At 53.3% G+C, this 26,892-nt stretch overlaps 1 protein-coding gene across 1 annotated transcript; it reads right to left on the reverse strand.

Moving 5' to 3' along the window:
• Positions 1–26,892, reverse strand: LOC119950905 (peptidase inhibitor 16-like). The gene is made up of 10 exons (XM_038773822.1): positions 26,840–26,892; positions 14,252–14,377; positions 13,026–13,188; positions 11,460–11,584; positions 11,260–11,339; positions 10,736–10,854; positions 9,343–9,378; positions 4,125–4,214; positions 1,892–1,990; positions 1–317 (listed from the first exon to the last, which is right to left on the reverse strand). Exons 2-10 carry the CDS (start codon positions 14,261–14,263, stop codon positions 274–276), a joined length of 768 nt encoding a protein of 255 aa, XP_038629750.1. The 5' UTR covers positions 14,264–14,377; positions 26,840–26,892; the 3' UTR covers positions 1–273.

A 26,892-nucleotide genomic window follows, 5' to 3' on the forward strand; every position in this document is an offset into this window, starting at 1 on the left:
TTGATGCAAACAGAATTTCTTTTATTTATTCAGATGAAAGAGAAAAAGGATAATTCGCAATTTCGATGACAGAGCAGATTTGCAGGAAAGGCAGGCGAAGTTAGCCTGATCCCGGCCGAGTCTTGCAGGGGGCTGCTTCGGTCAAGATCGGGCTTAGCTCAGCACTTTTGGCGTGGTGTAAAGCCTGCGGACATCATGGTATGCAATAATCCGCCAGACCTGACACACGGCCTCCCCCATCGCGAACAGGGCCGACCTCTTTCACGTTTACACCTAACTGAGCTGCCACCAATCCAGGTCCGGGCTGGGTTTCTCACCTGCAACAAAGAAAAGTTAAGAGGCATTAGCTACGTGACCTGCATCTGTTTCCGACGCCCCTTTGGGGCAAATGCGCCCCTGAACGTGACAACTCACTCCGTCGAAAATATTCCTCCTTGCCTTGCCCTCACGTTCTTTTACCGATTACAGTCTGCGAGTCATAGAGTTTTTACAACATGAAAGAGGCCTTTTGGCCTATCGTGTCTGGGCCGGCAATCAAGTGCCCATCTATTCCAATCCCATATTCCAGCACTTGCCCCATTGCCTTGTACGCTGTGGTGTTTCAAGTGCTCATCTAAACGCCTCTTCAGTGTTGTGAGGATTCCCGTTTCTACCTCCCTTTCAGACAGCGAGTTCCAGATTCCCACCACCCTCTGGGTGAGAACGTTTCTCCTCAAATCCCCCTCTAAATCTCCTGCTCCCTTACCTTAAATCTATGCCCCCCCCCTCCCCTTGCCCAGTTACTGATCCCTCTACTAAGGGGAAATGTTTCTCTCTACCCTAGCCATGTGCCTCATTATTTTGGACACCTCGATCAGGTCCCCCCTCTGCTCTAAAGAAAACAATCCCAGCCTATCCGACCGTCCTTCACAGCTGAAACGCTCCATCCCAGGCAACATCCTGGTGAATCTCCTCTACATCTTCTCCAGTGCAATCACATCCTATAGTGTGGCGCCGAGAACTGCGCATAGTACTCTAGCTGTGGCCGAACCAGGGTTTTATACAGCTCCCATCATAACCTCCCTGCGATTATATTCTGTGCCTCGGCTAATAAAGGTAAGTATGCCATATGGCCTCTTAACCACTATATCTACCTGTCCTGCTGCCTTCAGGGATCTGTGGACATGCACCCCAAGGTCCCTCTGGTCCTCTGTCCCAGCACCCTACTGTTCATTGTGGATTCCCTGGCCTTGTTAGACCTCCCGAAATGCATCACCTCACACTTTTCAGGGTTAAATTGTATTTGCCACTGTCCCGCCCGTCTGATCAGCTCGTCCATATCATCCTGTAATCAAAGGAGTTCCTCCTCGCGATTTGCTACATCATCAATTTTCGTGTCATCTGAAAGCTTACTGATCATATCCCCCACATTCCCGTCTGGATCATTAATGTACGCAAACACAGCCAGAGCTCAGCACCGGTCCCTGAACAACACCACTGGGCACAGGCTTCCAGTCACAATAACAATCTTCGACCATCATCCTCAGCCTCCTGCCCCGAAGATTCTCTTCAATCTGTGTTTCTTTTTAGCTCCTCGTCTTCCCTCCGATAGAATCCGCTGCTATTTATTCTGTCGAAAACCCTCCTGATTAAAAAGTACCTCCATTTATTTAATCTCCCTCCAAGCCTTCTCTGCTCTAAGGTGGGGGGAAATATCCCAACTTCTCACTGCCTCAACAAACTCCCCGAGTCCCTGGGAATCCTCCACATCCTGTCCAGGTCCTTTGCATCATGCTGACAGCCTGGATATTGGATCCCAATCTGTAGTCGAGGCCAATCCTCAGGGCTTGCGGAAGGCTTTTCTCAGGCACTTAGGCCTCACAAGGAAGATTCAGTTGTAACATTGACTTACTGCAGCGTCGGCACAGCAAGGGGCAACTTTCAAAGATGTAGAGGTTGTAGCAAGAGCTGAACCCCAGACCGGAGCAGGTCGCAGCATTGCGGCAGGGTGCTGTTGGAGGGAGAGCGGAGAGAGAGCAGTGAGTACAGTTAGACACTGGGAGAAATACAAACACTCACACTCACTTACACACTCACACACACACCTCACCACACGCACACATCTCACACACACTCACATATCTCACTGTCACTCACACACGTCACACCCACTCACACACCTCACACTCACACACACAGCTCACACTCACACATACACACCTCACATTCACACACACACTCACCTCACACACTCACCTCACACTCTCACACACAGCTCACACTCACACCTCACACATACACACCTCACATTCACACACACTCACCTCACACACACACCTCACACCTCACACTCACACACACAGATCACACCTCACACATACACACCGCACATTCACACACACACTTACTCACACTCACACACACACCTCACACCCACTCCTCACACTCACTCACACCTCGCACACACCTCTCACTCACACACCTCAGACACACACCACTTCACACTCAAACACCCACTCACACACTCTCACACTCACACGCTCTCACTCACACCCTCACTCACACATACCTCACACTCACACACACTCACACATACACACTCACTCACTCACACGCACTCTCCCTCCCACACACTCTCCCTCACTCACACACACCTCACACAATCTCATTCACACACACACACAAACCGGAGCAGGTCGCAGCGTTGCGGCAGGGTGCTGTTGGAGGGAGAGAGAGAGATGTAAATACGGTTAGACACTGGGAGACGAAAGAGAAAATGCTGGAAAATCTCAGCAGGTCTGGTAGCATCTGTAGGGAGAGAAAACGTTTTGAGTCCGATGACTCTTTGTCAATGCTGAGCATCGGCATCCGGCAATCCAGCATCCGGCAATCCAGCATCCGGCAATCCAGCATCCACAGTAATTTGCTTTTAGACACTGGGAGAGATACACACACACCTCAAACTCACTCACACACACCTCAAACTCACTCACACACACCTCAAACTCACTCACACACACCTCAAACTCACTCACACACACCTCAAACTCACTGACACACACCTCAAACTCACTCACACACACCTCAAACTCACTGACACACACCTCAAACTCACTGACACACACCTCAAACTCACTCACACACACCTCAAACTCACACACACACACACCTCAAACTCACACACACTCCTCAAACTCACTCACACACACCTCAAACTCACTCACACACACCTCAAACTCACACACTCCTCAAACTCACTCACACACTCCTCAAACTCACTCACACACTCCTCAAACTCACTCACACACTCCTCAAACTCACTCACACACTTCTCACTCTCTCATCTACTCACACACACACATCTCACTCACACACACGCTCTCTCTCACACACTCACACATCTCTCACTCGCTCACACATACTCACAATCGCGAACACAATCACACACACTCACTCACACACATCAACACTCACGAACATATACACACTCACTCACACATACTCACGCAGTGATACAGGAAACAGAAAGAGAGTCAGGGATGGAGGGAGAGAGTTGGAGAGACAAGTGGATTAATGGAGGGTCCGAATGGAAGACAGAGAGGGTGAGAGACAGAAAGACAGAGCGGGGGAGAGACAAAGGGAGGCAGGCAGAAAGAGACACAAAGTGAGAGAGGGAGACAGACAAGAGACAGAGAGAGGCAGAGACAAGACAGAGACACAGGGAGACAGAGAAAGAGTCCGAATGAGTGAGACAGAGAGAGTGATGGAGAGAGGTAGTGAAACAGACATGCAGAGAGATGGATAGAGAAATAGAGACAGAAAGTCAGAGAATGACAGAGAGAAAGACACACACAGTGGGAGGGTGAGAGAAACAAAGACGGAGAGAGGGTGAGCGACAAAGACAGGGAATGAGACAGAGAGGAAAAGAAACCGGAAGAGAGACAAAGAGAGAGAGAGATGGGCAGAGAAATAGAGAGAGGAAAACAGAAAGATTGTGAGAGAGATGCAGACAGAGAGAAAGGGCGAGCAAGAGAGACAGAGAGGGGAGACACACATAGAGACAGAGAGAGAGTGAAACTGAGGGAGGGAGTATCTCTGAGGTACAGTTTAGAGAGGATGGGACGGTGACATTTTCGGGCACTCACATTCGCAGCGGTTGCCCAGGCGATGAGGGGGACACTGACAGGTGCAGCCATTGACCGTCCCCCCTGCCTCACAGGTCGTGATGGCACAGGCTGCAAAAGAGGAAGCTTTGATCAAATCTCTCTTCACATGGAGACAGTGGGTGAGATTCCAACATATCGCACAGAGTGGGAATGTTCAACAGCACCTTCCAAACCTGCCACCTCTACTGTCTAAAGAACAAGGGATGGGAGGGAGAGCGAGAGCATACACGTGGGGAAGACCCACTGCCTGCAATTTCCCCCTCCGAGCCCCACAAACACCATCCCAACTGGGAAATATATCGGCCGATCATTCACTGTCGCTGGGTCCGATTCCTGGAACTCCTTCCCTAACAGCGCCGTGGGTGTACCTACTATGATTAATGTAGGAAATTGTGACAGATATTTGCTGGAATTCTCCGATCATTGGGTTTCCCTTTTCCCGCTGGTAGCGCACCCCTACCCGTGGGTTTGTTGGCAGCGGGATTCGATCTTCCCGCAGCTAGCTAATGGGATTTCCCATTGAAGCCATGCTAAATTGCCCCTCAATTGGCAAAAATGAATTGGGCACTCTAAATATATAAAAAAGGTCGACCAAATGAAAAGGGGTTTCCACAGATGAGACATGCTCCCGCTGACGCTAGCGGGAAGGGTCCAGATGGTGAAGATGACAGTCCTCCCAAACCTGCTTTTCTTTTTTCAATGCCTTCCGACTTTTGTCCCAAAGGTTTTTTTTAGAAAATAGAAGTGGCGATTACAGGTTTTGTGTGGGCGGGGAAAACCCCGAGAGTAAAGAGGGCACTCCTGAAGTGGGGTCGCGGAGAGGGGGGGCTAGCCCGCCCGAGCTTTATTAATTATTACTGGGCGGCCAACATATCGATGGTCAGGTAGTGGGGGAGGGGTCGGCCTGGAAGCGAGTGGAAGCGGCATTCTGCAAGGGTAGGAGTTTGGAGGCTTTACTAATGGCGCCCCTCTCACTCGCTCACACATACTCACAATCGCGAACACAATCACACACACTCACTCACACACATCAACACTCACGAACATATACACACTCACTCACACATACTCACGCAGTGATACAGGAAACAGAAAGAGAGTCAGGGATGGAGGGAGAGAGTTGGAGAGACAAGTGGATTAATGGAGGGTCCGAATGGAAGACAGAGAGGGTGAGAGACAGAAAGACAGAGCGGGGGAGAGACAAAGGGAGGCAGGCAGAAAGAGACACAAAGTGAGAGAGGGAGACAGACAAGAGACAGAGAGAGGCAGAGACAAGACAGAGACACAGGGAGACAGAGAAAGAGTCCGAATGAGTGAGACAGAGAGAGTGATGGAGAGAGGTAGTGAAACAGACATGCAGAGAGATGGATAGAGAAATAGAGACAGAAAGTCAGAGAATGACAGAGAGAAAGACACACACAGTGGGAGGGTGAGAGAAACAAAGACGGAGAGAGGGTGAGCGACAAAGACAGGGAATGAGACAGAGAGGAAAAGAAACCGGAAGAGAGACAAAGAGAGAGAGAGATGGGCAGAGAAATAGAGAGAGGAAAACAGAAAGATTGTGAGAGAGATGCAGACAGAGAGAAAGGGTGAGCAAGAGAGACAGAGAGGGGAGACACACATAGAGACAGAGAGAGAGTGAAACTGAGGGAGGGAGTATCTCTGAGGTACAGTTTAGAGAGGATGGGACGGTGACATTTTCGGGCACTCACATTCGCAGCGGTTGCCCAGGCGATGAGGGGGACACTGACAGGTGCAGCCATTGACTGTCCCCCCTGCCTCACAGGTCGTGATGGCACAGGCTGCAAAAGAGGAAGCTTTGATCAAATCTCTCTTCACATGGAGACAGTGGGTGAGATTCCAACATATCGCACAGAGTGGGAATGTTCGACAGCACCTTCCAAACCTGCCACCTCTACTGTCTAAAGAACAAGGGATGGGAGGGAGAGCGAGAGCATACACGTGGGGAAGACCCACTGCCTGCAATTTCCCCCTCCGAGCCCCACAAACACCATACCGACTGGGAAATATATCGGCCGATCATTCACTGTCGCTGGGTCCGATTCCTGGAACTCCTTCCCTAACAGCGCCGTGGGTGTACCTACTATGATTAATGTAGGAAATTGTGACAGATATTTGCTGGAATTCTCCGATCATTGGGTTTCCCTTTTCCCGCTGGTAGCGCACCCCTACCCGTGGGTTTGTTGGCAGCGGGATTCGATCTTCCCGCAGCTAGCTAATGGGATTTCCCATTGAAGCCATGCTAAATTGCCCCTCAATTGGCAAAAATGAATTGGGCACTCTAAATATATAAAAAAGGTCGACCAAATGAAAAGGGGTTTCCACAGATGAGACATGCTCCCGCTGACGCTAGCGGGAAGGGTCCAGATGGTGAAGATGACAGTCCTCCCAAACCTGCTTTTCTTTTTTCAATGCCTTCCGACTTTTGTCCCAAAGGTTTTTTTTAGAAAATAGAAGTGGCGATTACAGGTTTTGTGTGGGCGGGGAAAACCCCGAGAGTAAAGAGGGCACTCCTGAAGTGGGGTCGCGGAGAGGGGGGGCTAGCCCGCCCGAGCTTTATTAATTATTACTGGGCGGCCAACATATCGATGGTCAGGTAGTGGGGGAGGGGTCGGCCTGGAAGCGAGTGGAAGCGGCATTCTGCAAGGGTAGGAGTTTGGAGGCTTTACTAATGGCGCCCCTGCCGTTCCCGCCAGCTCGGTACTCTACAAGCCCTGTGGTGGCGGCAGCCCTAAGGGTGTGGGGGCATTGGCGGCAGCACAAGGGATTGGAGGGGGGGGGGGGGGGGGGGGGGGGGGGAGGGTCAGTGTGGTCTCCGATTTGTAACAATCACCGGTTTGTCCCAGGGAGGCTGGATGGGGGCTTCAGGAGGTGGTAGCAGGCAGGGATCGAGAGATTTAGGGATTTATTTATCCAGGAGGGCTTTCCGACTTTGAACGCACTAGAGAAGCTTGAGCTACCGGGCGGGAATGGGTTTGGATACCTTCAGGTCCAGGACTTTGTCCGGAGGCAGGTTCCAAGCTTCCCTCGCCTCCCCCTGAGGGGACTACAGGATAAGGTGATGTCAAAAATGGGGGTTGGAGAGGGGAGGATTTTGGAGATATACAAGGAGTGGGAGGGGCCCCCGATCACGGAGTTGAAGCAGAAGTGGGAAGAGGAGCTGGGAAAAGAGCTGGAAATGGAAAAGTGGGGAAAAGCCTTGAAGAGAGTGAATTCATCCTCGTCCTGTGCCAGACTTAGCCTGATTCAATTCAAAGTGGTCCACAGGGCTCACATGACGGCAACCCGGATGAGTAGGTTCTTTGAGGTTGTGGAGGATAGATGTGGGTGGTGTGGGGGTAGCCCGGCTAACCATGTACATATGTTCTGGGCCTGTCCGAAATTGAGGGGATTCTGGCAGGGATTTGTGGGCGTTATGTCAGAAGTCCTGGAAGGGAGGGTAACCCCGAGTCCAGAACTGGCAATATTTGCGGTATCGGATGATCCGGGGGCCAAGGGGGTGAGGGAGGCCATTGTCCTGACCTTCTCCTCCCTGGTGCCCCGGAGACGGATTTTGCTGGGATGGAGGGACTTGGAGCTCCCGAAGTCGGATGTGTGGGTCAGCAAAATGACAGGGTTTCTCAGCCTGGAAAAAAAATCACGTTCGCCTTGAGAGGATCAACTCAGGGGCTCGGCCAGAGATGGCAGCTGTTCATCGACTTCTTCAAAGAAAATTGAATGTCAGCAGTAACGGTGGGGTAGGGGGGGGAAGAAACTAGGAGGCATGGCAGTGTTAGATAAGGACAGGGAACTCAGTATACGGATAGTTGGGGAATAGAGCGAGGGCAGTAGGGGACATTGTTTTTTAGGTTTTTTGCGTGCATCGCCCACATGGGTTTTCCTTTTAAGAAATGTTAATGTGTTAAACTGAAAATTACAAATGTTCAATAAAATATTTTCTGAAAATATATTTTTTTAAATACACGCAGGCAGTATGTATTTGCTAAAGCTGTGATTATGGGGCGATAAAGGTGAGGTCATCATTGACTTTAACCATTTACTTGTTTACAGAGAGATGGCTGATGGGACTTTTTTTTGATTTTGGAAGATCTCTGGGGTGTCGATAATTTATGAGGGATTGCATTTAGCTCTAGCTAAGTAAGCCATGGGACATCTTAGTGGGTGGAGACTGAAGAACGCCTAATGCTCGGGATAGGGATGATGTCAATCAGAGGAGAAGCCAGGTCTATCTGCAGTTTGGTGGCCTGCTCCAGGATTTTAAGCTGAACAGAAGTGTCCGACAAGATAGTTTGCTGGCGATGGGCTTCTATCCTCCCATAGCTTGTCAATGGGATTTCTCATTGAAGTCACCCCACGCTGTTAGGAATCCTGCAGGAGTGCACTGCCAGCAGGAAAAGGGAATCCCAATGGCCAGAGATCTCCGGCCAGAGTCTCTCCTCCAAAAGTCAGAACAGAGAAGCAAGTAACCCCGATTGCTAACTTTATTTATCAGTAGCATTTGAACTGTATTGAGTTGCTTTATTGGAATATACAGTAGGCAGGTGTCGATAGTGAATTAAAGTTTACTTTCTCCTTTTATTTAAGAAATGTTTGAACTGTTAAATGTGAAGGTACTTCTTTGGTGTTAAGTGGTTAATTCTATGTTGAAATTAAAGGTTGTTTGACTTAAACAGTTACCTATTGGTCAGTGGCTCCTGTGGTTTAGTGGTCTTCCCTTGCAGTCTGACAAATTCTTGGGATCCTCACATGTCGGAACACTGCAGCGGTTAAAGATGGCAGCTCACCCTGGCTCAAGATGGCAGCCTACCCGCCACCTTCCCGAAGGACAATGAGGAATGGTAAATAAACGTCTGGACCGAGCCTAGCGACAGCTCACACCTTTGGCCCTCGTCCAACTCAGTCAGAGGCCGAGATTGACCCCACGACTTGCGTGAGGGTTCCATGACCCGGTACGACTGTGAGAGTTAGGAGCATGAGTAGGCCAGACGCCCACTCAGGCCTGCTCTCTGCCATTCACTAAGATCCTGGCTAATCTCATTGTAACATCAACCTCACAACCCTGCCTAGCCCCCCCCCCCCCCCCCCGCCGATAACCTTTCACTCACTGTGTTGACCAACATTCTACGTTGACAAACGCATATTAACTAGAACTTGCTAAATTAATAAACACACTTACTGGCATTCAGGCCTTCATCAGATGTCAGGTTGCGAACTGCGATAAATTGAAAGGAGATTGTGAATAAAAAATATCACATCATTACAGAGCAGAAAGGTTGATTAATCCGGTTCCCACACTCCCAGGACAGGTACAGCACGGGGTTAGATACAGAGTAAAGCTCCCTCTACACTGTCCCCATCAAACACTCCCAGGACAGATACAGCACTGGGTTAGATACAGAGTAAAGCTCCCTCTACACTGTCCCCATCAAACACTCCCAGGACAGATACAGCACTGGGTTAGATACAGAGTAAAGCTCCCTCTACACTGTTCCCATCAAACACTCCCAGGACAGGTACAGCACGGGGTTAGATACAGAGTAAAGCTCCCCTCTACACTGTCCCCATCAAACACTCCCAGGACAGGTACAGCACGGGGTTAGATACAGAGTAAAGCACCCTCTACACTGTCCCCATCAAACACTCCCAGGACAGGTACAGCACGGGGTTAGATACAGAGTAAAGCACCCTCTACACTGTCCCCATCAAACACTCCCAGGACAGGTACAGCACGGGGTTAGATACAGAGTAAAGCTCCCTCTACACTGTCCCCATCAAACACTCCCAGGGCAGGTACAGCACGGGGTTAGATACAGAGTAAAGTTCCCTCTACACTGTCCCCATCAAACACTCCCAGGACATGTACAGCACGGGGTTAGATATAGAGTAAAGCTCCCTCTACACTGTCCTATCAAACACTCTCAGAACACGTACAGCACAGGGTTAGATACAGAGTAAAGCTCCCTCTATACTGTCCCCATCACACACTTTCAGAACAAGTACAGCACGGGGTTAGATACAGAGTAAAGCTCCCTCTACACCGTCCCCATCAAACACTCCCAGGACAGGTACAGCACAAGGTTAGATACAGAGTAAAGCTCCCTCTACATTGTCCTCATTAAACACTCCCAGGACAGGTACAGCATGGGGTTAGATACAGAGTAAAGCTCCCTCTACACTGTCCCCATCAAACACTCCCAGGACAGGTACAGCACGGGGTTAGATACAGAGTAAAGCTCCCTCTACATTGTCCTCATTAAACACTCCCAGGACAGGTACAGCATGGGGTTAGATACAGAGTAAAGCTCCCTCTAGATTGTCCTCATTAAACACTCCCAGGACAGGTACAGCACGGGGTTAGATACAGAGTAAAGCTCCCTCTACACTGTCCCCATCAAACACTCCCAGGACAGGTACAGCACAGGGTTAGATACAGAGTAAAGCTCCATCTACACTGTCCCCATCAAACTCTCCCAGGACAGGTACAGCACGGGGTTAGATACAGAGTAAAGCTCCCTCTACACTGTCCCCATCAAACACTCCCAGGACAGGTACAGCAGGCAGATACTCACCGCATAACTTGTCCCAACACCATCCTCTGCCTGTGTCGCATTTGGTACAGGGCACACCGGGCTGGGCAAACTGCTTCTTGTGCCAACCAGTGGCAGGCAGGAACTCCACCTCGTTTCCCCTGGGAGAGGGAGGGGGGGGGGGTGAACAGCGAATGAGGAAAGGCAAAAATGTTAGTGACTGTACAGTGAGGTAACCTCGACCGCTCTCACGGCCACTCCCATTCCCCTGCACGCTGCACCTTTCCTCCCCATTGGATCAGATTGGATTTGTTTATTGTCACGTGAACCGAGGTACAGTGAAAAGTATTTTTCTGCAAGCAGCTCAACAGATCATTAAGTACATGGGAAGAAAAGGGAACAAAAGAAAATACATAACAGGGAGTATGTTCTGGCAATGCAGGGAATGTGCATACTTACAGCAAGATCCCACAGCTAGCGATGTGGTAATCTGCTTAGATACAGCAGTGCGCAAGAGAGAGGGAGAGGGCAATAATGTCTGTGACAGCCAAAGCAGACATACTCACTGGGGGTGATAATTGCAGACGAGGTAGGTGCAGTTTTTCCCCATGGCGCATCCAAGTTTCTGCGTTTTACTCCACACCATCTGTCAATGAAGAGGAATGATTCGTCAGGGTCGCTGGCGGAGAACGAATGACTCCCTCTTTACAGGGGTCCCTCATGCTGTCTCTGTACCCGATGGGAGATACTGTAGGCAGACACATACCTGTGTGACTGAGTCGCAGAGCGCTGGATGTGATGTACACTGTGTGTTACTGTAATTATAGTAAGCTAGCATCGAGTACGTCTTATTCATAGCCGAGCTCACGTCCAGAGCTGTACCTGTGAGGTCTGGAGTTTGGTGTGGGAGGGAGGGTGAGAAAGGAGATAGTCAAACCCCAGGCAACAGAGTGAGAGATCAGTCCCTACAACACCATATCACACAGTCTGACAACACTGTTACACATAAGAGTCTCAATGTCAGTTTCATTGTTCCTGTCTATCTCACTCTGTCTCTGTCCCTCTCTGTCTCTCTTTCTGTCCCTGTTGCCGTATTTCTCTCTCTCTATCTCTGTTGCTGTCTCTCTCTCTGTCCCTCTCTCAATGTCTCTCTTTCTGTCCCTGTTGCTGTATTTCTCTCTCTCTATCTCTGTTGCTGTCTCTCTCTGTCCCTCTCTCAATGTCTCTCTTTCTGTCTCTGTTGCTGTCGCTCTTTCTGTCTCTTTGTTCCTGTTGGTCCGTCTCTCTCGCTCTCTCTCTTTCAGTCTCTGTTGCTGTCTCTCTCTCTCTGTCTCTCTGTTCCTCTCGGTCCGCCTGTCTCTGTCTCTGTCTGTCTCTCTCTAGCTCTCTCCCTGTCTCTGTTGCTGTCTCTCTGTTCCTGTCGGTCTCTCCCTGATTCTCGCTCTCTCTCGCTGTCTCTATTTGTATCTCTCTCTGACTCTCTATCTCTCTCTCTGTTCCTGTCTGTCTGTCTTTCTCTGACTCTCCCTTTCGCTCTGTCTGTCTCTCTCATTGTGTCTCTATCCCTTGCTCACTCTTTTTCTGTCCAACTCTCTCTCGGTCTCTCTCTGACCCTCTTTCTCTATTTATGTCCCTCTCTCTCTCTTTCTCTCTGTTGCTCTCTCAATCTCTCTCTCTCCCTCTCTCCTCCTCCCCCTCAATTTTTTTCTCACTCTCTCCCAAAGTGACCCACCCCCTTACATCCCTCCAATCCTCTCCCTCTCCCTCCCTCCCTCCCTCTCCCCCTCTCTCCCTCCCTCTTCCTCTCCCCCTCCCTCCCTCTTCCTCTCCCCCTCCCTCCCCCTTCCTCGCCCCCTCCTTCCCTCTCCCTCTCCCACTCTCCCCTCCCTCCCTCTCCCCTCCCTCCCCCTCCCTCTCCCCTCCCTCCTTCCTCTCCCCCTCCCTCCCTCTCCCCCCTCCCTCTTCCTCTCCCCTTCCCTCTCTCTCTCTCTCCCTCTCCCCCTCCCTCCCTCTTCCTCTCCCCCTCCCTCCCTCTTCCTCTCCCCCTCCCTTTCTCTCCTTCCCCTCCCTCCCTCTTCCTCTCCCCCTCCCTCCATCTCCCCCCTCCCTCCCTCTTCCTCTCCTCCTTCCTCCCTCTTCCTCTCCCCTTCCCTCTCTCTCCCTCCCTCCCTCTTCCTCTCCCCCTCCCTTTCTCTCCTTCCCCCTCCCTCCCTCTTCTCCTCCCTCTCCCTCCTTCTCCCACTCTCCTCCGTTCCTCCCTCTCCCATCCCTCTCCACCTCCTCCTCCTCCTCCCCCTCACTCCCTCCCTCTCCCCCTCCCTCCCTCGCTCACTCTTCTTGTAGACCAGGATGTTTTGGCCGAGGTTGGCCAGCTCAAATGTCCGTGCCACCTTCCCTCTCCAGATCTCATAGGACTGACAGTCTCGATAATCAAAAGAAGTGTTGCATCTGTCAGCCATCTCCTGTGCGATCGCCTCCAAATCCTCGTCCCATTCCTGTGCAGGAGAGATCAAGAGGGCGAGGGAGTTAGAGAACAGCAAACAATCCATCAGACAGAGCGAGTCTCCCTCAATACTGACCCTCCGACAGTGCGGCTCTCCCTCAGTACTGACCCTCCCACAGTGCAGCACTCCCTCAGTACTGACCCTCTGACAGTGCGGCACTCCCTCAGTACTGACCCTCTGACAGTGCAGCACTCCCTCAGTACTGACCCTCTGACAGTGCGGCACTCCCTCAGTACTGACCCTCTGACAGTGCGGCACTCCCTCAGTACTGACCCTCAGGCAGTGTGGCACCCTCTCAGTACTGACCCTCTGACAGTGCGGGACCCCCTCAGTACTGGCCCTCTGACAGTGCAGCTCTCCCTCAGTACTGACCCTCTGACAGTGCAGCACTCCCTCAGTACTGACCCTCCGACAGTGTGGCACTCCCTCAGTACTGACCCTCTGACAGTGCGGCACTCCCTCGGTACTGACCCTCTGACAGTGCGGCACTCCCTCAGTACTGACCCTCTGACAGTGCGGCACTCCGTCAGTACTGATCCTCCGACAGTGCAGCGCTCCCTCAGTACTGACCCTGTGACAGTGCAGCGCTCCCCCGGTACTGACCCTCTGACAGTGCAGCACTCCCTCAGTACTGACCCTCTGACACTGTGGCACTCCCTCAGTACTGACCCTCTGACAGTGCTGCACTCCCTCAGTACTGGCCCTCTGACAGTGCAGCTCTCCCTCAGTACTGACCCTCCGACAGTGCGGCGCTCCCTCAGTACTGACCCTCCAACAGTGCGGCACTCCCTCAGTACTGACCCTCTGACAGTACAGAACTCACTACCCTCGTCTCCCTTGTTGATCAAATATCTGGCTTACCCAGCTTTTAATATATTCAGTGACGCCAGCCCCCAGTACTGCTGCTTGGGGGGTGAGATTTGCACAGACTAACCAACCTCTGAGGGAAGACATCTCCTCTCCTATCCGTCTACAGTAGGAGTGACCCTCTAATTCTGAAGCTGTGCGCTCCGCGTTATCAATTCCCCTGTTTGCACCCAGCCAGACTACTCACGAGTAGATTCATATCTGCTGCTCTTGGTAACGGCTGCCCCTTGGCATCAAGTCCAGGGAGATTGGCACGGAACCAGTTGTGACTTTTCAATAACTGATCCTTCTCCTGGATCGTCAGCCTATGCCCCTGGGATAGAGGGAACAGAATGAAAAGGAGAAGGGAGGTGGTGCTCTGAGCGTGCATCGTCAATCCCAATACCTTTTCTGTCTCTCTCTCTCTCTCTTCGTCGCTCTCTGTCTCTTACTTTCTTCTGTCTCTCTCTCCGTTTCACTCAGACGCTCCTTTCTCTCTCGATCTCTCTCGCTCTCTGTCTCTCACTCTCTATTCCTCTATCTGCCTTTCTGTATTTCTCTGCCTGCTGACCTCTTTGTCTCTCTATGTCTCTCTGTCTATCTCTCTCCCGCTGTCTCTCTCTCTGTCGCTGCCTCTCTTTCGCTTGCCCTCACTGTCCCTCGACACACTCCGTCTTTCACTCTCTGTATCCCTCTATGTCACACTGACTCACCTTCTGTCTCTCTCTCTCTCCAGCTCTCAAGTCGCTCTCTCGTACTCTCTGTCTGTCTCTCTCCGTCCTACACTCTGTCTTTCTGTCCCTCTTTCTATCTCTTTCTCTATGTATCTGTCTGCCTCTCTGATGTTCTCTCTGTCTCTCTCTCCCTCTCTGTCTCACCCTCTCTTTCTGTCTCTCTCCCTCTCTGTCTCACTCTCTCTCTGTCCCGCTCTCCGTCTCTTCGCCCCTCTCTCGGTCTTTCTGTCCCTCTCTCTGTCTCTCTCCCTCCCTGTCTTACTCTCTCTCTCTGTCTCTCCCACTGTCTCTCTGTTTTTCTCTCTCACACTCCTTCTGTCCACAGATACCAGGGTTTAAATGTTCTGATGAAGGGGAGTTGCTCCATTCAATTGGTTGCCTGAGGGATGTCTGGCTCTGAAAGGTTTGAGATGCTCAGATTGTTCAGGGAGCGTTCACATTCTATCTTCTGTCAACCTGAGATCACCCAGATCCATTTGACCCCATGCCCCCCCCCCCCCCCCCCCCCCCCCCCCCCCCACCGTGATCGCTGACCCACACTGGACCTCTTCTACCAACTCCTGAATTCAACCTATGTGTTCTGAAACCGCTCAACACCCCCTCCCTATCTCTGTCAGCACCTCCAGCCCCTACACCCCTCCCTATCTCTGTAACCTCCTCCAGCCCTTACCCCCTCCCTATCTCTGTAACCTCCTCCAGCTCCCTACACCCTCCCTATCTCTGTCAGCACCTCCAGCCCCTACACCCCTCCCTATCTCTGTAACCTCCTCCAGCCCCTACCCCCTCCCTATCTCTGTAACCTCCTCCAGCTCCCTACACCCTCCCTATCTCTGTCAGCACCTCCAGCCCCTACACCCCTCCCTATCTCTGTAACCTCCTCCAGCCCCTACCCCCTCCCTATCTCTGTAACCTCCTCCAGCCCCTACACCCCTCCCTATCTCTGTCAGCACCTCCAGCCCCTACACCCCTCCCTATCTCTGTAACCTCCTCCAGCCCCTACACCCCTCCCTATCTCTGTAACCTCCTCCAGCCCCTACACCCCTCCCTATCTCTGTAACCTTCTCCAGCCCCTACACCCCTCCCTATCTCTGTAACCTTCTCAGCCCCCTACACCCCTCCCTATCTCTGTAACCTCCTCCAGCCCCTACACCCCTCCCTATCCCTGTAACCTCCTCCAGCCCCTACACCTCTCCCTATCTCTGTAACCTCCTCCAGTCCCTACACCCCTCCCTATCTCTGTAACCTCCTCCAGCCCCTACACCCCTCCCTATCTCTGTAACCTCCTCCAGCCCCTACACCCCTCCCTATCCCTGTAACCTCCTCCAGCCCCTACACCTCTCCCTATCTCTGTAACCTCCTCCAGCCCCTACACCCCTCCCTATCTCTGTAACCTCCTCCAGCCCCTACACCCCTCCCTATCTCTGTAAACTTCTCAGCCCCCTACACCCCTCCCCATCTCTGTAACCTCCTCCAGCCCCTACACCCCTCCCTATCTCTGTAACCTGCCCCAGTCCCTACACCCCTCCCTATCTCTGTAACCTCCTCCAGCCCCTACACCCCTCCCTATCTCTGTAACCACCTCCAGACCCTACACCCTTCCCTATCTCTGTCAGCACCTCCAGCCCCTACACCCCTCCCTATCTCTGCAACCTCCTCCAACCCCTACACCCCTCCCTATCTCTGTAACCTCCTCGAGCCCCTACAACCCTCCCTATCTCTGTAACCTCCTACACCCCTCCCTATCTCTGCAACCTCCTCCAACCCCTACACCCCTCCCTATCCCTGTAACCTCCTCGAGCCCCTACAACCCTCCCTATCTCTGTAACCTCCTACACCCCTCCCTATCTCTGTAACCTCCTCCAGCCCCTACACCCCTCCCTATCTCTGCAACCTCCTCCAACCCCTACACCCCTCCCTATCCCTGTAACCTCCTCGAGCCCCTACAACCCTCCCTGTCTCTGTAACCTCCTACACCCCTCCCTATCTCTGTAACCTCCTCCAGCCCCTACATCCCTCCCTATCTCTGTAACCTTCTCAACCCCTACACCTCTCCCTATCTCTGTAACCTCCTCCAGTCCCTACACCCCTCCCTATCTCTGTAACCTCCTCCAGCCCCTACACCCCTCCCTATCTCTGTAACCTCCTCCAGCCCCTACACCCCTCCCTATCCCTGTAACCTCCTCCAGCCCCTACACCTCTCCCTATCTCTGTAACCTCCTCCAGCCCCTACACCCCTCCCTATCTCTGTAACCTCCTCCAGCCCCTACACCCCTCCCTATCTCTGTAACCTTCTCAGCCCCCTACACCCCTCCCCATCTCTGTAACCTCCTCCAGCCCCTACACCCCTCCCTATCTCTGGAACCTGCCCCAGTCCCTACACCCCTCCCTATCTCTGTAACCTCCTCCAGCCCCTACACCCCTCCCTATCTCTGTAACCACCTCCAGACCCTACACCCTTCCCTATCTCTGTCAGCACCTCCAGCCCCTACACCCCTCCCTATCTCTGTAACCTCCTCCAGCCCCTACACCTCTCCCTATCTCTGTAACCACCTCCAGACCCTACACCCTTCCCTATCTCTGTAACCTCCTACACCCCTCCCTATCTCTGCAACCTCCTCCAACCTCCTACACCCCTCCCTATCTCTGTAACCTCCTCCAGCCCCTACATCCCTCCCTATCTCTGTAACCTTCTCAACCCCTACACCCCTCCCTATCTCTGTAACCTCCTCCAGCCCCTACACCCCTCCCTTTCTCTGTAACCTCCTCCAGCCCCTATGCCCCTCCCTATCTCTGTAACCTCCTCCAGCCCCCTGCACCCCTCCCTACCTCTGTAACCTCCTCCGGCCTACATCCCTCCCTATCTCTGTAACCACCTCCAGTCCCTATACCCCTCCCTATCTCTGTAACCACCTCCAACCCCTACACCCCTCCCTATCTCTGTAACCTCCTCCAGCCCCTACACCCCTCCCTATCTCTGTAACCTCCATCACTCCTACACCCCTCCCTATCTCTGTAACCACCTCCAGCCCCTACATCCCTCCCTATTTCTGTAACCTCCAGCACTCCTACACCCCTCCCTTACTCTGTAACCTCCTCCAGCCCCTACATCCCTCCCTATCTCTGTAACCTCCTCCAGCCCGTACACCCCTCCCTATCTCTGTAACCTTCTCAGCCCCTACACCTCTCCCTATCTCTGTAACCTTCTCAGCCCCTACACCTCTCCCTATCTCTGTAACCTTCTCAGCCCCTACACCCCTCCCTATCTCTGTAACCTTCTCAGCCCCTACACCCCTCCCTATCTCTGTAACCTCCTCCAGCCCTACACCCCTCCCTATCTCAGTTACCTCCTCCAGCCCCAACACCCCTCCCTATCTCTGTAACCTTCTCAGCCCCTACACCCCTCCCTATCTCAGTTACCTCCTCCAGCCCCTACACCCCTCCCTATCTCGGTAACCTCCTCCAGCCCCTACACCCCTCCCTATCTCTGTAACCTTCTCCAGCCCCTACACCCCTCCCTATCTCTGTAACCTCCTCCAGCCCCTACACCCCTCCCTATCTCTGTAACCTTCTCAGCCCCTACACCCCTCCCTATCTCTGTAACCTCCTCCAGCCCCTACACCCCTCCCTATCTCTGTAACCTCCTCCAGCCCCTACACCCCTCCCTATCTAACCTTCTATAACCCTCTGAGATGATCTCTGCGCTCCTCCAATTCTGGTCTCTCGAGCATCCTCCGATTCCCATCGCTCCCCCATTGGCTCCCGTGCCTTCAGCTACCTGGGGCACCCCTATACTCTGGAATTCCCTCCCTAAACCTCGATCTATCTGACTCCCACTAACTCCCTCTCTCTCTCTGTATGTTTCTCTTTTTCTCTCTCCCTGTCCCTTCATTTCTCCCTCTCCCTTTGGTCTAAATCCCTTCCTCCCTGTCCCCCTCTCTCTCCCTCTCTGTCTCTCCGCTGTCTCTCACTCTTTCTCTTTTGGTCTCTCTGACTCTCGCTCGTTCGCTTTCGATCTCTCTCCCACCTATCTTTCTCTCTCCCTTTCTCTTTCACTCTTTCTCTCTGACTTTCTCTGTCTCTGTCTCTGGCTCCCTCTGTCTCTACGCCTCTCTCTCTCTGTCTCTCAGCTCCGTCTATCTCTGCTTCTCTCTCTTATGTCACTCTCTTTTTCTATCTATCTCTCTTTCTGATTCTCTGCCTCTCTCCTCAGTTGACCTCTCTCTCTTCTGTTAATATCTCTCTTTCTCTCTAATCGTTCTCTCAAATCAAAACTGCCTCTCTCTCTCCCTGTTTGATTCTGTCTGTCTCCCTCTCTGTCTCTCCCTTTCTCTCTCTGTCACATTCTCTGTCTGTCTCTGTGTCACTTTTTCTCTCTCTCTTTGTATCTCCCTGTTTCTCTCTGGCTCTTTCTATCTCACTCTGTCCCTCTGACTCTATCCCTCTCCCTCTTTGATTCTGCCTGTCTCTCTCTGTCTCTTTCTAGCCCTCTCTCTGACTGTTTCTCTCTATCTCTCTTTGTATCTCTCTCACTCTCTCTCATTCTGTCTCTCTATCCCTCTCTCTCATTCTGTCTCTCTATCCCCCTCTCTCATTCTGTCTCTCTATCCCTCTCTCTCATTCTGTCTCTCTATCCCTCTCTCTCATTCTGTCTCTCTATCCCTCTCTCTCATTCTGTCTCTCTATCCCTCTCTGGGGGCAATTCTCCGATATTGAGGTCAAGTGTCCGTGCCGTCGTGAACGCCGTCGCGTTTCACGATGGCGCGAACAGGGCTCGGGCACAACCGATTCTGGCCCCCACAGGAGGCCAGCACGGCGCTGGAGCGGTTTACGTCGCCCCAGCCTCCTTATCCTGCACATGCGCGGGGAACTTGTTGCACGCGCCAGCCCCGACCCAACACTTGGTCGGTGTTCAGGGGCCGGCCGCGGCGGAAAGTAGGCCCGGGGGGGGGGGGGGGGGGGGAAAGAGGCCGGCGCGGTGGTCCCCGATCGCGGGCCAGACCCCTTCGGAGGCCCCCCCCCCCGGTGAAGGAGCCCCCCTCCCCTCCCACAGGCCGCGCCCCGATCGTTCCAGCAGAGTTCCCACCGGCAGCGACCATGGGTGAATGACGCTAGCAGGACCCTGTCACATCGGGATGGCCGCTCGGCCCATCCGGGCCGGAGAATCCAGTGACCCGCAGCCAGCGCCACGCCAAACGCGACGGTGCAAATGGCGCCAATTCACCACACCTCAAAGAATCGCGTGCCGGCGTCATGGCGTGGTTGCGGCGATTCTCCGGCTCGGGGCGGGGCTCGGAGAATCACCCCCTCTATCTTTCTCTCTCTCTCTCGCTCTATCTTTCTCTCTCTCTTGCTCTCTGTATTTCCCTCTTTGTGTCTTTTCTCTGTCTCCCTCTGTCGTCTCTCTCTCTATCCCTCGCTCTATACATGTCTTTCTCTCTGTGTGTCTTTCTACTATCCCTCTCTTTCTCTGCGTCTCTGTCTGTCTCACCCGCTCTGTCCGTCTTGCTCTCTCTAAATTTCTCTCTGCCTCTATTGCTCACTCTCTGGGCGTGATTTAACCATAAGGTTTCTAAGTGTGGTAGCGAGCAGGAAATGCTGCTAGCTTCCTGACGCTTGGCCCAGTGAGGCCGTCACTGCTGTAAAACGTTAATAGGCCCACGGTAGTACAGTGGTTAGCACAATTGCTTCACAGCTCCAGGGTCCCAGGTTCGATTCCCAGCTTGGGGCACTGTCAGTGCGGAGTCTGCACGTTCTCCCCATGTCTGCGTGGGTTTCCTCCGGATGCTCCAGTTTCCTCCCACAGTCCAAAGATGTGCAGGTTAGGTGGATTGGTCATGCCAGATTTTCCTTAGTGTCCAAAATTGCCCTTAGTGTTGGGTGGGGATGCTGGGTTGTGGGGATGGGGTGGAGGTGGGGGCTTGGGTAGGGTGCTCTTTCCAAGAGCCAGTGCAGACTCGATGGGCCAAATGGCCTCCTTCTGCACTGTAAATTCTATGATTCACTTAACGAGGCCCCACAAGCTTATCACCGCAAATCATGGCCCCGCCGACTGATTCACCAGGACCCCGCTCGCCAGCCCCCTGCTAACAAGGGAGTGCAGCAATCCTACACAGCCAACCCCACACAGCCAACCCCACACAGCTCGCAGCCGTGCTGCTGAGTGAACCAGCCCCATGCTTTTGTGACGCCAACTGGACCGCTGGATGTGGTGGAGGCCAGACGGAGACCCTGTTCACCCGAGGGTCTCGGAGGGTCAGCCACAAGGCAACCACTGCCCCCTGGGTAAAGTGGCAGCGGTCAGCTCGGGGAGCGTGACCCAGAGGACCAGAACCCATCGCCGCAAGAAGGTCAACGACCTCCATCGGCCGCTCGGGAGAGTTTGCACTGGACCCCCAACTGCACCCCCCCCCTCCACAATCCCATCCCCATGCTCCCTACCCCCCCCCCAATATGGCCCATCTCCCCAAGCCCCGTTCCACAGCCCCAAAGCCCCTCTCCCTGCCCCTCCTGCGAGTAACACGCATGCGGCTAACGATACCCCCACTGTGTCCCTGCAGGAGAAGTTGGCCCATAATCGATGGGAGAGGGCCCAAACGGGCGGCAGGGTGCCTTACATCAGAGTACTCACCCCCTATGAGGAACGGAGCCTGGAGGTCGCGAAGTTGGCCGAGGATGAAGCAGTGACCACCATAGAGGTCGGTGCACAGGTGAAGATCCATCGGCCCCCACCCAGATGACCTGCCAAACATGGGTTGTTGATGACATACCGACTGACCCATCTCTCCCATTGACCACATGTCCATTCTTTTTTATAGTCTTTACTATTGCTACAAGTAGGCTTACATTAACACTGCAATGAAGTTACCATGCAAAGCCCCCAGTTGCCACATTCCGGGGCCTGTTCAGGTATACTGAGGGAGAATTCAGAATGTCCAAATTACCTAACAGCACATCTTTGGACTTTGGAAGGAAACCGGAACACCCGGAGGAAACCCACGCAGATATGGGGAGAACGTGCAGACTCCACACAGACAGTGACCCGAGCTGGGAATTCAACCTGAGACCCTGGCGTTGTGAATCAACAGTGCTAACCACTGTGATACCGGGCCCCCCCTCCCGCCGGACCTGCAGCCAATGGCACTGGCCCATTTGGGGTGGCCCACCCCACTCCCAAGAGAACTCATTGGAGGTGGGCTCTGAGGATGCTACCATGACAGTCACAGTACAGCTGTCATCCCCACCCTCTACCAGCGCAGAGACACACACCTACATGGTGGGTGATAGTAGTGGACAGGCTTCTGGGGCACAATCTGGTGAGCACCACGCTGCTGCAGATATACATTAAGCGGAGGCAGGAATCCCCGGTCGAGACAGCAGTCAGGGAGGGATGCTGGATCCCAGGACCCAGCTGGGTCCCAGCCTGATGCCGAGCCCGTGGACCAGGTTTACCCGGAGCTGATGCAGACATTAGGGAGCGGCTGGGACATTCAGAGGGAGAGGTCAGCAGGTCCACAGCCTATTGGAGGAGTCCCAGAGGTGACAGGGACAGGAGATGGTGCCGGTAATGAGTGGCACTGAGGCCAACACTGCTAAGGTGATGACCGCAGTGGAGAGCCTGTTGCATGACAGCCATGGCTGAGGGTTTCGACAACATGTCCCAGCCACTGGGGGACATCACCCAGTACCAGGTGGATCTTGATGAGGCTTGATCTTGATCTTGAGAATGTCCCAGTCCCAGGTGGGCCTTGCAGAGCATGTCCTGGTCACTGGGGTCCCAGTTGTAGGTGGGCATTGCCGGTGGCGTCGGCACTGTGGTGCAGACATCGGGGAGCCACCAGGACTGGCAGAGCCAGATGGTACTAGGGCAGTAGGGGCTCAACCCTATCTGTCCCGAGGTGAACCCCAGGGCTCTATGGGCACCAACCTATGGGCTGGGTGTCAACGCGGAGTCATCCTATGGAGTGGCGACGGTGGCCACCAGCTCCCCCGAGTTCCACCCTTGATAATGCCGTGTCTTGAGAGCAGCTCGGTGGTGCAGTGGTTAGCACTGCTGCCTCATGCCGCTGAGGTCCCAGGTTCGATCCTGGCTCTGGGTCACTGTCCGTGTGGAGTTTGCACATTCTCCCCGTGTTTGCGTGGGTTTCGCCCCCACAACCCAAAAATGTGCAGGGTAGGCGGATTGGCCACGCTAAATTGCCCCTTAACTGGAAAAAATGAATTGGGTACTTTGAATTTATTAAAAAAAGATAATGCTGTCTCTTGCAGTCAGTACCCGGAACAGTGCGGCATGGTTAGGAATGTGCCGCCAGAAAGTGCGCTGGGACCCTCTGGTCCCAGAGACCCCAGATGGTGCCCGCCAAGGGCATCAAGGGCACAGAACATGGTAAGCAGCAGGCTGCCTCCACTTGTGATGTCCATGCTGGGGACACACCTGGACACAGCGGTAGGGCACGGAAGACTAAGCAGGTCGAAGATCACTGAGAGGGCACTGGTGGGTAGGGGGTAAGGGTGGGGGAAGGGTCTGGGAGCGGTGGGAAGCGTGGGGCAGCACCATAGGGAGAGTGGATTAGTTGGGGACACTCTTGTAAACCATTAAATTCTGTTGGTCTCGACCAATGCGGGCCACGCACCAACCCCATGCTCCAGCTCCTCCGTCATGGGAGGCCCTTGCTCCAACCCCCCATCCTGGGCACATCACATGCACGTGATGGGTGTGAGCAGGGGTCAGACATAGATTTCTGCGGGTTATCATCACCCCCCCCCCCCCCCCCCCCCCCGCCCTTTGGGGCCTCCCCCTCTGGGTCCCTCCCAAGCCTGACAGACAGCCGGGTCCTCAGGGTGTGGCGTGGGGCCTTCTGGCCGCCTAGCCTACCAGCAGCACCACTAGGGCAAGTACTGCGGGGTCCAAGATATCGTCCATCCCGTGGAATATATGTACAGTATTAGAGAGGGTCTGACAATCAGTGGTATTTTCCACCCCGGGACCCTCCATTGCTCCTTCCCCCCCCCCCGCTCCCATTGACACGCCGTGCCGACGCACTCCAGGCTGCAGTGGGGCCCTGGTCACCAGACCCTAGATCATGTTCCCCAGACACCTGTACATGACGATACCTGGACAGGGAGCATGTTCCCTGCCCGGTGCATACACCACCCTCTGGACATGGAGATGCCCCCGGTGTAGGAGCCCGGCCCCTTGGTGTTCAGATGTTGCCCGCTGCGTCTGTGATGTTGCCTCCTGCAGTGTTCAGGTATCACAGTCTGATTGAGATGTGAGGCAATAACTCCCATGGCACGCTCGCCCACTGGGATCAACCTGGGATGTGTTAAGTGCTCATTTAACCACGTTTGCCAATTCCCAATTAGTAATAACCTTCAGCCACGCGGCCAGAGGCCTCCGTGGTCAGTGGGGGTACGGGTGGCCGGATGGGAAGGTGGGCAGGGGCTGGGGCTGCACATGGTCCAGGGGTTGGCATGGTGGACCTGTGATGGGACACCCATCTCCCCCTCCCTCCTGCCCAGCCCAAGGCCATGCCATAGACGGCCACCCCCTCTCTCCTGCCACCACCCCCCGCCATCCCCCCGCAACTGAGGCTGGCCCCTTAATGGCTCATCCACCCTCTCTGAGCACTGGTGCAGCAACCCATATCCTTGGGAGTGAAGTTCGCTATTCACCTCCTCGGGACCCCACAAAAGCCCTTCTGCCAGCTACACATTTTTAAAATAAATTTAGAGTACGCAATTCATTTTTTCACTAATTAAGGGGTAATTTAGCGTGGCCAATCCACCTACCCTGCACATCTTTGGGTTGTGGGGGCGAAACTCACGCAAACTCGGGGAGAATGCGCAAACTCCACACGGACAGTGCCCCAGAGCCGGGATCGAACCTGGGACCTTGGCGCTATGAGGCAGCAGTGCTAACCACTGCGCCACCCTGCTACCTTGCCTTCACATTTTTCAAAAGGACTACTAATCTGCATCAGCGTGACCACTTGCTGGGGAGGGGGTGAGATGACAGGAGGCTGTGAGAGAGCTACCATTAGTTGTGGAGATCGGGCTTAAATGGTGATTATTGGTTTCTGGCCATAAAGGTCAGATCCTAATGAAGCCAACGGGAGCAGGCCGGTTTGATCACAACCACATTGGCACAGTGCTCAATTCTGGCCTCTCGCTTAAGCACAAGGCAGCCATTGAATTGCTCCCTCTGTCTCTATCACTCTTTTACTCTCTCTATCTTTCTCTCTGTTTCTCTCTCTCTGTCTGTCTCTCTCTTTCTCTTCGTCTCTCTCTGGCTGCGGTCTCTCTCTCTCTCTCTCTGTCTGTCTCTCTCTTTCTCCCCGTCTCTCTCTGGCTGCTGTCTCTCTCTCTTTGGTTCGCTCTCTCTCTTTCTGTCTCCTTCTCTCTCTTTCTCTCTATCTCTCTCTGTCTCTCCGACTTTAGAAAGCTCCTTCCAACCGACCGTTTTGTCCGGGTGGCTGCTAACTTGTCACTAATGTCCCCCCTCTGTTTCCTGGGGTCAATCTGCCCCATGAACACTCAGGCCAAACACCAGGGGAGGTTAAATCCAGCAGGAATTGTGCTCTGTAAATGACAGGTGTGACGTTGTTGCAGTTTGGGAAGATGCTGACTGGGGGTGGGGTAGAGCGAGGGGGTGTTTGTGATGTGGGGGAGATGAAGGGAGAATGGGAGGTGGTTGGTGCGCTGTGTAAACATTGACGATTACCCTCTGGCTGCGTTTGTGTTAAACACTGGCTCATTATGGAGAGCCCAGGGTCCTGCAGTAACTAACACACCCTGAAATAGCAGCGAGGGATCAGATAAGGAACGGCCTCTCCCTGACCTAATGATACACCCCACCTCCCCCCACACACACACACACACACATATCTCTGAACTCTTACTGTGCTCCCCAAAGACACTATGGCCAGGGTCTCTCCCTCTCTGTCTCTCTTTGTGTCTCTATTTTTTTGTTTTTCTGTCTCTCTATCTCCCTGTTTCGTTCTCTCTCTCTCTCCCTCACTCTTTCCCTTTCTCTCTTTCCTTTTCTCTCGGTCTCCCTCTCTCCCTACTTACCACTCTCTCTCTCTCTCTCCCCCCCCCTCTTTCTCCCTCTCTCTATCCCTACCTCCCACTCTCCCAATTATTCTCTCCCTCTCTTTCCATCTCTTTCCTTGTTCCTCTCTCACCCCCTCCCCTCTCTCTTTCCCCCTCCTCTCCTGCCCCCTCTCTCCCTTTCTTGATCTCTCCCTCTCTCTCTCATCTATCGCTCCCTCTCTCCCCCTCTCTCTTTCCCTCTCTCACTCTTCCCCCTCTCTTTCTCTCTCTGTCCCCGTCTATATCTCCCCTTTTCTTTCTCTCTCTCTCCCTGCCTATCGCCCCCTCTCTCCTTCCCTCTCTTTCTCTCTCTCTCCATGGTCCCCATTTTCCTCTGAATTTGTGCATCATCTCTGCTCCCACCCTTGTAAGCAATGAGTTCCAGGTCATTCTGTAAAAACAGGTCTTCCTCAGCTGCCTGCCCTCCCCGCCCCCCACCCTTGACCAATTTGTGCGCCCTGCTTCTGGCCCCCTTTGCAAACACCCCTATTGTCCCTCTCCCATCAGCTAATGGGGTGAGTGCACGTTAGGGTCACAAGTGGGGATTTTCACTGATGATTGCACAATGTTCAGCACCAGTCGTGACACTGAAGCAGTCCGTGTCCAAATGCAACAAGATATGGACAATATCCAGGCTTAGGCCTGACCAGGGCGAGTAACATTTGCACCACACAATTGCCAGACAATGCCCATCCCCTACAGAAATGGGATCTAACCATCTCCCCCCTCCATGACATTCAATGGCATCACTAACATTGACTCCCCCCACTATCAACATCCTGGTGGTTACCATTGATCAGAAACTGAACTAAGACCAACCAGTTAGAGAAAATTTTGTTTTTTGAAAATATTTTTATTGAAAATTTTGCACTTAATATCAAAACTTTGCAGAACAATGGTAGCACAATGGTTAGCACTGTTGCTTCACAGCACCCGGGTCCCAGGTTCGATTTCCAACTTGGGTCACCGACCTTGCGGAGTCTGCACGTTCTCCCCTTGTCTGCGTGTGTTTCCTCCGGATGCT

The sequence above is a fragment of the Scyliorhinus canicula genome, chromosome 16, assembly GCF_902713615.1.
Source record: "Scyliorhinus canicula chromosome 16, sScyCan1.1, whole genome shotgun sequence".
In the NCBI taxonomy this organism is placed as follows: domain Eukaryota; kingdom Metazoa; phylum Chordata; class Chondrichthyes; order Carcharhiniformes; family Scyliorhinidae; genus Scyliorhinus; species Scyliorhinus canicula.